The sequence below is a fragment of the Emys orbicularis genome, chromosome 1 (genome assembly GCF_028017835.1).
Source record: "Emys orbicularis isolate rEmyOrb1 chromosome 1, rEmyOrb1.hap1, whole genome shotgun sequence".
Lineage (NCBI taxonomy): Eukaryota > Metazoa > Chordata > Testudines > Emydidae > Emys > Emys orbicularis.
Genome location: NC_088683.1, coordinates 261376494 through 261390113, shown reverse-complemented (window position 1 = coordinate 261390113; position 13620 = coordinate 261376494). Strand labels below are relative to the sequence as shown.

Below are 13620 nucleotides of genomic sequence, written 5' to 3'. Positions count from 1 at the left end.
GGAGATGGTAATGGGCAAGTTGCCATAAAGAGTAAATAGCTGAAAGTGAAATGAGGAAGGTAGATTGAGCAAGCAGCTGAAGAGAGAATAATAATTTGCCAAGATGCAGAGCAGTAAGAAGAAAGCTAAGGGAGCCTGCATCTTAGACACTTACCCTGTACATTAAACTTAATGTTTGTATCAACAGCTCCATATGACAGGAAGTGATCTGGGCGTTTTGGTCAGATATTTTGACTGCCCTTAGTTTCAGCCAGCAACTGGCAAAATGGATTACACCCCAGAAGGAGACAGAGCTGAATGTTCCCTCTGCCTTTAGTAAGGAAAGAGCAGAGATGAAATCCGTGGACTGTGTGCACGTCATCCAACAGAAGGGTATCTTCTCCTCTCCTCCTGCTCTCCCTGGTGCTGGTTTGGGCAGGAAAGGACTCCTCTCGGTCACATTCCTGTGGCTTGCAATGCTCCTGTCCTCTTCTCTTGCAGCAGTGTGTCTTTACCACGTTCTCACACTTAAAGCAGAACTAGCAACTCTCCGCAGCGAGCTGATCTACAGAGTCCAGGCAAGAGCTCCGCTACCCCAGTCCCAGGATGAGAGTAAAGAGGGTACTGTATCCTCTTCTTCCTTGCAGTTATCAGCAGCTGCTGCCAGGCAGGTGAGTTACAGTGCCCTCTGAGACCTGCTCTTGTTGCTAGGATGAGGAGGGGATGAGTATTTGGAGCTGCTTTCCCTGCTCTAACCTTGTCTGTCATTGTCAGGAAATCAGGCTGCCTGATTCTGAGGCAGGTGAAGGTGATGAAGAGAGAGGCTGGAATGCAGGCAGAAGCAGAGGGAGAAGGTCTGCTCTGCCCACAGAAGAAATAAGTAAGTGACAAGACGGGTTGAACTGCTTGGAGGAAGATGTATAGATACTGGAGAGACAGGGGATGGGGTTGGGAGGTGAGGAAAACAGCAGAGCTTGACTCACGTTCTCAACTGGAAGAAACAGCAGCACAATGTCCCCCCTTGCTTTACACTGTTGTTGTAGAATGAATGGTGTTAACTCTAAACATAACAGCCCAAATGGAATATTGATCCCCTGCCCAGTTTTTGATCCCCTTCTGGCAAGTTTTTGGATATGGATCCCAACCTGCTTCTCATCACTCAAACATCTCTCTCTAGTGAACCAAACCAGAGCAGTAAATTCACACAACTCTGAGTTCAGATTTTTTTTCTTTTTAAATCATAATAAAGTCACTTTTCTGGTAATACTTACCAGTTTCCTCATGAAAGAGAGAAGTGGCGGGACAGCTTCATAGCTTTGTTTGGGGAAGTCTTAAGTTTTCACAGAGAACAGCTAATTTGTACCTGTCAAGAGGCAGAACAAAAAGAATCCAACAGATTAGTCACTCTTGCTCAAAATGTTTCTCTTTAAAAAAGGGGGGAAGTCCGGGGGGTGCCGTAGGTGCTGGGGGAGGATGGCTGGGCCGCAGTGCGTGGCCTGGGATTCCCGCTTGTGTTCGGGAGGGGGGGAGAAGCGAGGGGAGGTTTGGCAGGGCTGGCAGGGGCTTCCTACCTGGCTCCACATCTCTGCAGCTCCTAGGTGGTGGAGGGGCACAAGCGCCAGCTGTCGCAGCTCCCATTGGCCGAGAACCGCAGCCAAGGGGAGCTGTGGGGACGGGGCCTGCAGGCGCAGGCAGCACACGGTGCAGTCTCCCCCAGCCCCTCCGCCGCCACCTAGCTGCAAGGCCATGCCAGTGGGAGCCCCCCATCCTGAGATTAGCTCTTCCCCCACTCCCCAATCTCCTGCCCCTAGCTCTGAGCCCATTCCCACACACCCAAACTGCTGCTGCTGGCCCAGGGGCTGCCCGGCTCGGGCATCCCCTGAACCAGCACCAGCTGCTGCAGAAATCAGAGGTCACGGAAAGTCACGGAATCTGTGACCTCCGTGATAAACTCACAGCCTTACTCATGACCCATAAAATTTAATAGGCATATAAGTGCATGAAGAGCGCTAAAGTTGTCCCTATAGTTCCCAAAGAGTCAATGTACTTTTTATTATAATAAAGACCCAGTTTACCTCCTCATATTACACTGATTTAACTAAAGGGGGTTTGTAAATTGATAAAAATCAGGGCAGTCCTCATGTGGTCACTCTCTTAAATTAGTTTGACTGGATGTTGATTTAGTTTAATTCAGTAATTGATTTAGTTAAATCAGCAATTTGTGTGTACATCAACCCTAAATCAGACTTTAAACTATCAGCCAAAGACACGTTTTAAGTAAAGTGAGATGTTTATTTAACTGAAACTTCACTTAGTAGGCTAAAGCCCAAGTTACTGTATAGTCACTTACTTTCCCCTGAGTACCCAAAAAGAAAATACCGTATTCACTGAGGACCTAATCCAAAGCCTATTGAATTCAATGGGGTTATTACAGTTGACTCAATAGACTTTGGATCAGGCCCTTAGTTTAATAAAACTCTCAATACAGTACAGAATCAAACGATCATTATTTTTTCTTTGTATTACCATGGTCCCTAGGAGCCCCAGTCATAGACCAGGATCCCACTGTGCTAGGCGCTGTACAGAACAAAAGGACAGTCCCTGCCCCAAAGATCTTACAATCTAAGTATAAGACACGAGACAATAGATGGAGACAGACTGATAGGGAGCACAAGGAAATAATGAGACCGTATTGGTCAGCATGATAGGCAGTGTTCTTAGCACACCAGCAGCCTAACCCTTGTCAAGTTCTTGGTAGGCATCATCACAAAGGAAAGTTTTAGGAAAAATGTGGAGGATATTGAGGTCTCTTTGTGGATGTTTATGGGGAGAATCTCCCAAGCGTGAGGGGCAGTGTGGGAGAAAAGCATGAAGGTGCTTGAGCTTGGAGGTTGGCATTTCTGGCTGATCAGAGGTGGGAGTTGATATCTTGATAACAAATGCAAAATAAGGGTAGAGTGGAGGTAGGCTGTGAAGGGCCTTTAAAATGAAGTCAAGTCACTTATGTTTGACGCGATAGAGAAAAGGCATCAGTGGAGAGACTTGGTCAAAGCAACAGGCTAGAAAAATGATCTTTGCAGCAGCATTGTGAACGGATATGAGCAGGGCAAGATTGCATTTGTCAAGTAATCAAGACACAAGATGAGATGAATTTTCGCAGTGTGGATGGCTAGGAAAGGCTGTCTTAGAGATGTTATGCAGAAAAAATCTGCAGTTTGAGAAAACTTAGTGCTCTTTGTGCAGCCCCATCGACTTCTTATGGCATTTCACCAGAGCCACTGAGCTAACATCCTTGGTTTTGCTTAAACTTTTAGTATTCTTCTATGCCTAACACTTAAATACAAGCAAAAACACCTACTGGGGTTAGATACCAGCTTTGATAAATGTAATTGGATTTAGCACGTTGCAAGCTTATTTGGCTTTCTCAGCCACAGGTCTCTGGTGGCTTTTATCAGTCCCTCTTCAAATGTTATTTGGAGAGAGCAATTGTATTATCCTACTCTTACTTACTCAGCCTCCTCTGAAGTCAAAATTCAGATTTATTCTCTTCAAGGTGTCTACCAACAAGTATCTCCAATTTACCAGTCTTCACATCCGGTTTCTGTTAGCTTAAATAAAGACAACTTTTGATTGTCATAGTATAGAAAATAGAAAGAATCACAAAGTGAAAATGGACTTAAAAGAAAAATTATACTAAGTCAGTTATCGCTACAAAAGTGTCACTAATGAGGCCCCACAATTTAGGTTACAGAGTACTGGTGAAGTGAGTTGAAAACCTTGTATATTAAAGTCTCTTTGTGGCTCACAGGAACGTCACTATGTCCATTTTTTTCAGTCCCAAAGGTCTGCATAGTCTCCAGCAGGAACTTCTTTAAAACAAATAACTTTTAGAGAGACATGTCAAAATGAGGCAGATGCCAAAATGAGAGAGAGATCTTCATAATAGGATTGTCCCTCTTCTCTCTTGCATACAATGTTGCAGTGACATCAGCTTTCCAGTGTTCACTAAGAAACTGTATGTCCCTGGATCAAACTTTCTGGCCCAGTGAGGTTCACAAACACCATAGTTTGTGAACTATGCAGATAGTCTTACAGCAGAGGGGCCGAAGTAACCAGGAAGGATGGTGGTGTTCATGGTGCTGAATCCTCTCACATTTAGTCATGGAAATGGTTGTCACTGCAGATTCAGTCTTCAAGTCCTCACACATTTTGGTGCCACCCCAATCCTTCTAGGCGCTGAATGATCCTACGTATTCTGTTTCATTCATTTTGAAGTCATGAGCTTAAAGTTAAGCGTGTGCTTAAGTGCTTTGCTAATTCAAGGCCTTAGAGAGCAACTTATCGGTAAAGTATTTTTATGAATATATTAGTTTCTGATAGTCTCACATTTTACTTTAACTCTTATGAGATCATTGACCATAGTTCACTGATAATTTCATTGGTTTAATAAAAAGTTAATAGAAAATGTCATCTCAAATATTATTGTTGACATCTCTCTTCATTAGGCAGTAGGTAAAGACAGTATTTTAAGTTAATTAAATATGAAGAAGCTAGTTTTGATAATGTTAAATATTTTATTCAAACTTTTTTTTTATTAATGTTAATATATATTTCAGGCATTAGTTTTCTTTTATATGTACCATCATTCATCCCATATACCCAATCCAGCAGCTGTTGCCTGCATAGAACTCCTGCTTAATACTCTTCTTTTCATTTGCTGGGAGTTCTGCATGTAAAAATGACCACACAGTAGGGTTTTGATTACTATGAAGAGTGAAACACAAATGAACACATCACAATTATGGTCTTTTTAAAGTTTATTTTGGAGGACACTATTATATTTTTATAATATATAATCAGCAGTGCTAGTACAATATGTACCCTTGAAAGTTAAAGCCCAAGTAGATGGAAAAGAGGTGGTTTTGATCAACATTCCTAATATAGCGGTATGCTTATCACTCAAAGTCAGAACTCTTGCTGCACTGAGTGGGAGTTAATAGACTATTGCCAGGAGTGCATATAATTAACACCCAGGCAGAGAAATCATCAAACCATTTATGACAGGACTTTTTTTTTTTTTTTTTTTTTCAAGAGCAATGAGTATCTTTCTTTCTGACAGGGGAAAATATAGGGTCTTCAGCACAACTGAAACTAGCCCCATATTAAACACTATGGTTACATTTGTTCATTTTGTGCCAACATGTTTTATGCCAGAGATCCATGCACCGTGATGTCCAGGAACAAGAAGGTGGTTTTTGGTTATCTGAGCCAAATTATTAGTCCCTGTGTGTGCCAAAGTTTCATTCACAAGTACTGTGTGGGCCTGATTCTGATCTAATTTCCACCAGTGCGACTCCAGAATAACTTTGATGCCAGAAGAAAATAAGGGATATTAAAATTAAGCCCTTTGTCAGTTTAAGCTTTGGTAAAGTTTTTTTGTGGTTATTCCATGAATTAACAGCAAATATTTACTGTGGTGTACTGAGAAGTCACAAAGCACCTGCTCCAATTTCCCTAATAAAAGGCTTGGGCTCCATTTAGCCACAGAAAATTTCCACATTGTTCAAACATCAGTGCAATAGCCTAATCTGGCATACAAGCCAGCAAATTCACACCCGCAACTGTCAAGATCCTCTTCGGCAGATGCCCATGTCCAGGCTAAATAATTAACAGCGTGCAAACTTCAATGTTAGCTTGTTATAGCTATCACCTTTTGTCTGTTTCCTCTAGCTATTCCAGGCTTGCCAGAAGAGAGAGAGGTGGCAATGGATATGATTTAATTAGGCCACAACTGTATTCTCATAAAATATTTGGGTGTACTTGGCAATAAATTCAGGTGGTCATCATTGCTTAATCATTTCCACGTAATCCTCATCCTGGTCCCAGCCATCCCATAGCTGGGACCTTGCCACCCTTTGCTTGTAGGAGGTAAAAGGGAGCTATGAAACGAGGGGGTTGGCTCCCCACTCTACCATACACAGGAGCCCTAACCCCACTTTCTCAGGTCTCTTTAGGAATGCCTTTTTCCAGTGCTTTTTCAATCCATGGTGTTTGACAATCGTATCCCTTCTATAACGAGACCCTGCACTGGACATCTGCTAAGAGTCTTGTATGCTAAGTTGTGATGTTATAACTAAGGCTACAATTTAGTCATGGGTATTTTTAATACAAGTCATGGACAGGTCATGGGCAATAAACAAAAAGTCATGACCTGTGACCTGTCCATGACTTGTACTATAAATACCCCTGACTAAATCTTAGCTGTGGGGCCGCTGGTCTTGGGGGTGGGGGGATGACCCGGGTCCAGTGGCACCAGCTGCTGGGGGTCACCCCATTCCCACCCCTGCTCCAGCCGCCCCCAGGACCGCAGCCAGGGAGCAGCGGCTGGCTCTGGGGCAGCTTCAGCAGCAGCTGGTGTGGCTGGCTGCAGAACCACTCCAGCAGCAGCAGGTGTGTCTGTCCCTGGGGCAGCTGGGGCCAGCCACACTGACCGCTGCAGAAGTCATGGAGGTCAAGGGAAGTCACGGAATTCATGACTTCCGCAACCTCCAGGACAGACACGGAGCCCTAATTATAACCTAACCCTCATGCCCTTCCCCACTGGTTTCCAGACCTGTTGTGGGGAAGATGAAAAAACCCACCCTGCCTTGGCCAATCTTTGCCTGCCATCCCCCAAGGGGGAAAAAAGGGTGACTAGCATAATGCCCCCAGCAAGTCATGAGGATACCCAGTATTTTTGCAAATGTTATGGAAAGGTGGGTGCAGTTCTCAAGTTCTACTTCTGGTCTGGAAAAGAAAAAAAATGATTTTTGTTTTTGTTTTTTTGTTTCTGCTGACAGCAATGTAAGTCAAAGAGGAAGCAACCACTCCTTGACCACATGGCATGAAGAGATTTAATCCAGGACATGCAGTTTAGCATGAAAGATCCAATTTGCTGCCTGGATGAATCAATACTATGCATATTATGTGAAATATTGGGCACTCAAAAATAGTTACACAAAAGTAAACTCTCCCTTTTAAAAGACAAATAAATTCCATTATGTGCAATTAATATGTACATAAAATATTTGGGGTGAATTACATAGCAAATCACTTATTATGTGGAACATAACACAGTAATTGTCAATCTATTAAGATCAATATACTGCAACAAATATTTTGGGGATATATGTTAGATCTGAGTCACATCCCCTAAATACGGCTAACCTGCCCTTACACTGGGATTAGGCTGTCTTTACTAGTTTATGTATCTGAAGTATTTATAGTACTGAGTGTCAGATTAACCAGTTTTAAAAATGCACAATTGAATCATATAGGGATATTTCATCATTCCCGTCTATGGATGAAAAATAAAGCAAGCAGCCCCTAGAAGAAAAATGGGATAGAAACAAACAAAATCCCACTTCATGTAGAATAATACAGTACTCAAGCATGTTCCAGAAAGTCCACGGAGAATATATGAGGGCCATGAAAGAAAGAAGGGATGTGTGGAAATCCTTTTAGCAAGCGTCTCTCTAAAGATACTTACGGGGCTAATGCCAATGTGTTCAAACTCGGGCGTACCCTAAGGCATGCCTAAATTGTGTGCCTAAAGCCATGTTTAGGCACCTACATAAGTAGTTTGTTTTTTTCAAAGTTACTGAACTCTGCCGACTCTATTTGGCATCAATGGGAATTGTTAGTGTTTGGCACCTCAGGCCACTTTTAATTAGCACCATAATCCATACGTATGTACTTAACTTTAGGCACCCACATTTGAAAATTTCTTCAAGAATTAATATACTGGAAGGTTAGGTCCCAACTTATTAGGACATGGGTAACTATGCAAATAAAGATTTTATAAAACCAGCATGGGAGGGGATATGATAATATTGATACGAAGTCTCTGATCATGCATAGATGTATACATAAGCGCAGTCTGCAGTCTCATGTGTAAGAAACGTTGCTAGAGCAACAGCTTCACTAGACTCACAGGACAGTCCTTCCTAGTGTTTTGGAAAATAAGCATGCGTTGCTCAGATAGGCCACATCCCTTTAAGTTCTGTCTGTGGTTTGTTAATGCACCTGAAGTCTCTAACTTCAGAAGTATCCGTTTAGCTCAGGGAAGAGACATTACATTCTGAAACTTGGTTTCTATATATTTTTTTTCCCCTGGAGGTATACAAGTTAGAAAAAAGTTTGTCTTACAAGAAGAGCAGTTCTTTTCTGTATGAGGTCCCAAGAGATTATGCAAGTTTTGAATACTCCAGATGCAATGTATACTGTCATCATGATGTTGTAATCTGTTTTCTTCAGTTGTTATAATATGTTTTTAGATGATCTTAAACAATTTTATACACATTGTGACATTATTAATTATTATTATATTAATCATTTATTATTAGGGAAGGACTTAGCCCACAAAGTTAGAACTCAGATCTGAATTTACACAGAGTTTAGGGTGTTCAGATAAGGGGGTTTTTTTATTCATTCCAATCTATTATTATTAACTTACTATTTGTTAATTCCGTATTTGTGTGTGTATGTGTTTGGCGTTGTAGTCTGAGTAAGTCATCGTTACTTCTTGAAATAAATTGACTATCAGAACTCATGTGTTGCTGAGGAACCATACTGATTCCCCAGAGAAAATTGTTTTCTTCCTTATTTCCTATTTAACAAGCAGTAATGTTACTCCCTATGGTCCTGATTCAGCAAAGTACTTAAACATGTGAATAGTCCCATTGAAGATAACAAAGCAAAGTATTTTGCTGGATCGGGGCCTGTTGCTCCTGAATTTTGAACAATTTTTTAAAAAGCTGTTGCTGTTGGTAGTTCTGAACTAGACTTTGGTTTCTTGGACACTGGTGTGGTTTAATTTGTGGTTTTAAATAAGAGGTTTAATTTGTCAGTTAGCATTTGCTCTAGCACCAGTGAACAAAACTACATCATCTTTTGTCCCCGCCTTATAAAAAGTAAAGGTTTATATTCCAAGGAATATAGATGCACAAAAAGATTAGACAAACAGATGGTTTTCTTTAGGTTACAATTAGGAATAAGTTATGTGTGATAATAGACGTGGTACTTGTATTTGTTATGAAAAAGTTTCTCAGATGTTATCAGACCTTTAGGATATTACTGCTTTAATAATTAAAGAGCAGTGTCCTGGAATGATGAGTAGTTTTGTGACGTGGTAGTAATAAAAATACAAGGCCAAATCTTCAGCAGGTGCAAATAAGCATAGTTTAATTGAAGTCAATGGTGTTAGGCTGATTCATGCCAGCTGAGTGTCTGGCCCAGTGTATTTTAGTAAAAAAGCAATGCTATAAAAATCACCAGAAATAGCAGTGAGAGAAGCAGGACCACACATCTGACACCAGATCTCTTCTCGTTCTTTTAAAAGAGAGTTACATATGCAAAAGTGGAGCAGTCTGAGTAAGGGTGGCAGAATTTGCCCACAGAGTTTATCTGCTTCAGGAAGTGAGATTCAACAAATTAGGATTTTCTTCTCTTCGTTTCTGATAAATTACTAGATTAGCACATTCATCCACTTTCTGGACAGTACTGTAGACATTTTTTATTTAACACTTTCATCCTTTGAAGTAACAGTAAAACATAAGGCTTAACTGAGATCTGTGCTTAGTGAATGCAACTTTATAGTCTTCTTTATTATGATTCCTGGCACTTATCTGTGGCAGATTTTTTTAAAGTGCCTTAAATTGTATTTAGCTGCGATCCAACACTTTAAAATACCACAATATTTCTTATTTTTCTATAACTAAATTTGTATCCTGTATTTCTATCCAATGCATGCAATATCAAAGCTTTAAAGCAATGGATGAGTTTTGGCAAGTACTAAAAGTTTTTTATAGCTGTAAATGCAACAATTTCTCTTACAAACATTGTATCAGCACTTTCTAGATTAGGCAATTTCACTAAAGGCCTATTGTTTTGGAACATGGGGAAGTCTTATTAGGAATGTAATATGAAATGAATTCGTATTCACTCTTGGCATTTTTTTTTTAATATTATGTGAAACTAAAAAGCTCCTGCAAATACTACAAAAAAAAAAATCTTTTGAAAGCCTAACATCCATCACAACTGAGAATTGTCTGGTGGGGTTTCAGTTAGAGATGTAACCAAAGTAATGGAGCCAATAGCATCTAACTCATTTGACTTAACACTGCATTGTTAAAGTATACAAGAAACCGAGATGAAAGACCAGTGTTTTATCATAGTATTCAAGGTTGGCTGCATGATCTCTGAATTTCTCCAGGACCCTTTAATGTGAAAATCTGGTGGCTGTTCTGCACATCTGGCAAGTATCTGCCACAAGAAGAAATGGGAGATCCTGCTTTCACATAGTGAGAATAAGAGTGTTTCCCTCATGAGTATGCTTTGTCACTTTTTTACCCTCCCAAGATCTTAAACCATTCTCTTAATTACTTCCTCTCATTTGTTTTCTTTAATTACAAAAGGAATCTTTTTTTCTTTTTAGTGCTACAGGCCTGTCTGCAATTGATTGCTGATAGCAAAAGTAACATCCAACAAAAAGGTAACAGTGCCTTCCACATATTCACATATTTTTCTACTCAAGCTCCAGGCTAACTAACAAGCAGTATTCTGATTAATATAATGCCAGTTACAAAAAATAATGAAAATTTTGGATCTGGATAAGTCTTGCAAATCTCCTCCCGATTTAAATTGGAAAATCCCCCTCTCTAAACTTTGCTATTGTTCAAGAGGTCAGCATTGCTGATTTTTGACCAAAGGAAACTAGAAGGAACTAATTTTGATTTTTTTCTTACCAGAAATTATTCTCATTCTCTCTCTCTCTCTCTCTCTCTCTCTTTTAGATGACTCAAGCATTGTTCCATGGCTTCTTAGCTTTAAAAGAGGAACAGCTCTGGAAGAGCAAGGAAATAAAATATTGGTCAAAGAAGCAGGTTACTTTTTCATATATGGTCAGGTAGGAATATTCATTTCACTTTAATATTGGACTTAGGGTGCTTAACAGCTTCACAGTGTATGTCTGAAGTTTGTTTCTTTTTTATTCTTCAGGTTTTATATACAGATACAACATTTGCTATGGGACATCTAATACAAAGGAAAAAGGCTCATGTATTTGGTGATGATCTCAGTTTGGTGACATTATTTCGTTGTATCCAAAACATGCCTCATTCTTATCCTAATAATTCTTGCTATACCGCTGGTAAATATCTGAGTTTTTACCCTTCTTATTTATAGTAAAGCTGTGCCAAATATAATTTGTGGTGATACATGATTACATATAGTGAAAATGTAATGGATTCAGAAATTACCTTGCCAGTAAAAGTATGGCATACTTTGGTGTGTGCTCAATTAACATCTATTTTTCTTATGATTGAAATTCCATAGAGAGTCGAATTTTCATACTTAGATGCCCAAATCTGTATTTACTGTAGATACTACAATAGCCATTTTAGACATCTGTGTTCTGCTTTAGTCAATCAAATATGGATTTAAGCATCTTGAGGATGAAGCAGTCAGTATCAGCCTAACTCTCTGCTCCTAATAAAGATGACTGGAGTCTCATCATTGACTTAAGTGCAAACAGAGTTAGGCCAATGCAGTGTGTGTTTGACAGTCCCATCAGAAACATTGCATGCAAGTAAATAAAGATATGCACACCAATACAAAAATAATACTTTTATATTAGCAGAGTTCCAGCAGTCTGCAGTAAACATGTGTGTTCTACTAACCCTTGTGCAAGTTTTAAAGAACCATTGTTGCAACCCGTCAGACTATATTTTACCAAACCTCTTCTAATTGCCTTTACTTCTCTAGACTTCTTTTCCCATCATTGTTGTTTAGCAAGCTCTCTCTATGAATGTTTTCTTCTGTGTATTTACCTTGTACCCAAGTGCCTGATATATTCATTGATGCCAGAGTTCATCGTATATGGCATCACAACTCACCACAATAAAAGCTGTTCTTAGACACGGACACCAGATTGTGCCATCGCCAAATGATGCATGTAGCAGGGAGCTAATTAGAAAGGAAAAATTCTTTGTATATAATATCGTCGTAATCACCAATTAGAGGACAAGAAATACAAGGCAATTTATTATGCTTATGGTAACTTTGCTGAAGTGTGGCAGTAGTTCTTTAAGAACAGAATGTAATCATTAGGTAATGATATTCAAATGTAAGGTCAAAATCATAGGTGAATTTAAATGTGACCTTTGCCTGAGTAAAGATTGCAAGATGGGCCTAATGATAAATTTTTTATTGCAAATAACGTATGTTTAGGTAATATAAAATACACTCTCTGAATGCAATCTATTAGAATGCTACCATATGTAAAATACCTATTTAAAGATATTCCAAATTCTTTTCCAGGCATTGCAAAATTAGAAGAAGGGGATGAACTTCAACTTACAATACCACGGAGAAGGGCCAAAATATCATTGGATGGAGATGGCACTTTTTTTGGTGCAGTTCGACTCCTGTGATACTCTATAGTTTTGCATCATGCTTATCTCTGTTCTCTTTTTTTGTTTTTATGTAATTGAAAAAAAATGGAGATACAGTTAAGCGGCCAATTCAGTCTTTTTTTTTTAACCCCCTTTCTTCGGTTTGATGAGCCAGCCCAAAACAGGAAACCCAGCAGACATAGTTCTGATGTGACTGTCATGTGAATTACCAGAAATATAGGTTATTTTAGGCAATAGAGGAATAAAAATACCAATGGCTATACAGACATGTCTTTGAAACAACTTCTTGTCCATGAGGCATTACTAAGGGCCTTGATACTGCAGAGTTTGACCCCAAATATCTCAAATGTAATGAGCACCATTTTGATTAGTAAATCATGATCCAGGAGGTACTGAAGTAACATAAACAAGTCAATGTAAACACTGCTCAGATTCATATTAAATTTCACAAATGTTTTATTGTTAAAGCAGTAAAGAATAAGAGAGAATCACCAAAGAGTAGAACCCTCAACATACATATTAATGTACAGTATATGAGAAATTGGTAAATAATCTGCGGGCAAAGATTAAACTGAAAAATGTACGACAATTGTCAGCCCAATTTTTAGCATTGACTGTGAACTTTTGGAGGAAACTGAAATCAGATGAGGAAATAGGGGTTGGGGGGAAGGACATGGGATTGGGATAGGAAGTCCAGAGGGGGTGAGACTAGGACTTGCTGAGGAAGGAGACTGGGACTGGGATAAGAAGCCTGAGTGGATACTAGGACTGCTTAGAAGAAGAAAATGGGACTAGGTCAGGATGACAAGTGGGGGGAAAAAGATAGGACAGAGACAGCCTGGAGGGGAGCAGGGATAGTGGAAATGGAATTAAGCGTGAGGGAAAACGGGCAGAATTGTCTTTCCTCCAGACCCCCAAATAGAACCCAAGGTACCTGAATTTCACCATTCCTCTGCTGTCTATGAAACCCTGGTCACAGAATCTCAGGTCAGACTGTCAAAAAACAGGGCAGACACATCCAAACTGGTGGTATATTCTATAATTAGATTTCACCAAACCAGCAACAAATGTGTGCTCCTCGATCACTGTACTAGCTTACCATGGAGCCACAGCCAGTCGCCTTAGACATTCCAGCCTATATTACCACCCAGACAAACTGCACTTAATGATGAAAGGTTATTAAAACCAA

General features: G+C 39.8%; 1 protein-coding gene across 1 annotated transcript; it reads left to right on the top strand.

Moving 5' to 3' along the window:
- The first annotated feature begins 245 nt into the window (after window positions 1-245).
- TNFSF13B (TNF superfamily member 13b) lies at window positions 246-12688 on the top strand. Its single transcript, XM_065418395.1, has 6 exons — window positions 246-650; window positions 754-859; window positions 10454-10510; window positions 10812-10924; window positions 11017-11167; window positions 12337-12688. Exons 1-6 carry the CDS (start codon window positions 333-335, stop codon window positions 12447-12449), a joined length of 858 nt encoding a protein of 285 aa, XP_065274467.1. The 5' UTR covers window positions 246-332; the 3' UTR covers window positions 12450-12688.
- The last annotated feature ends 932 nt before the right edge of the window (window positions 12689-13620 follow it).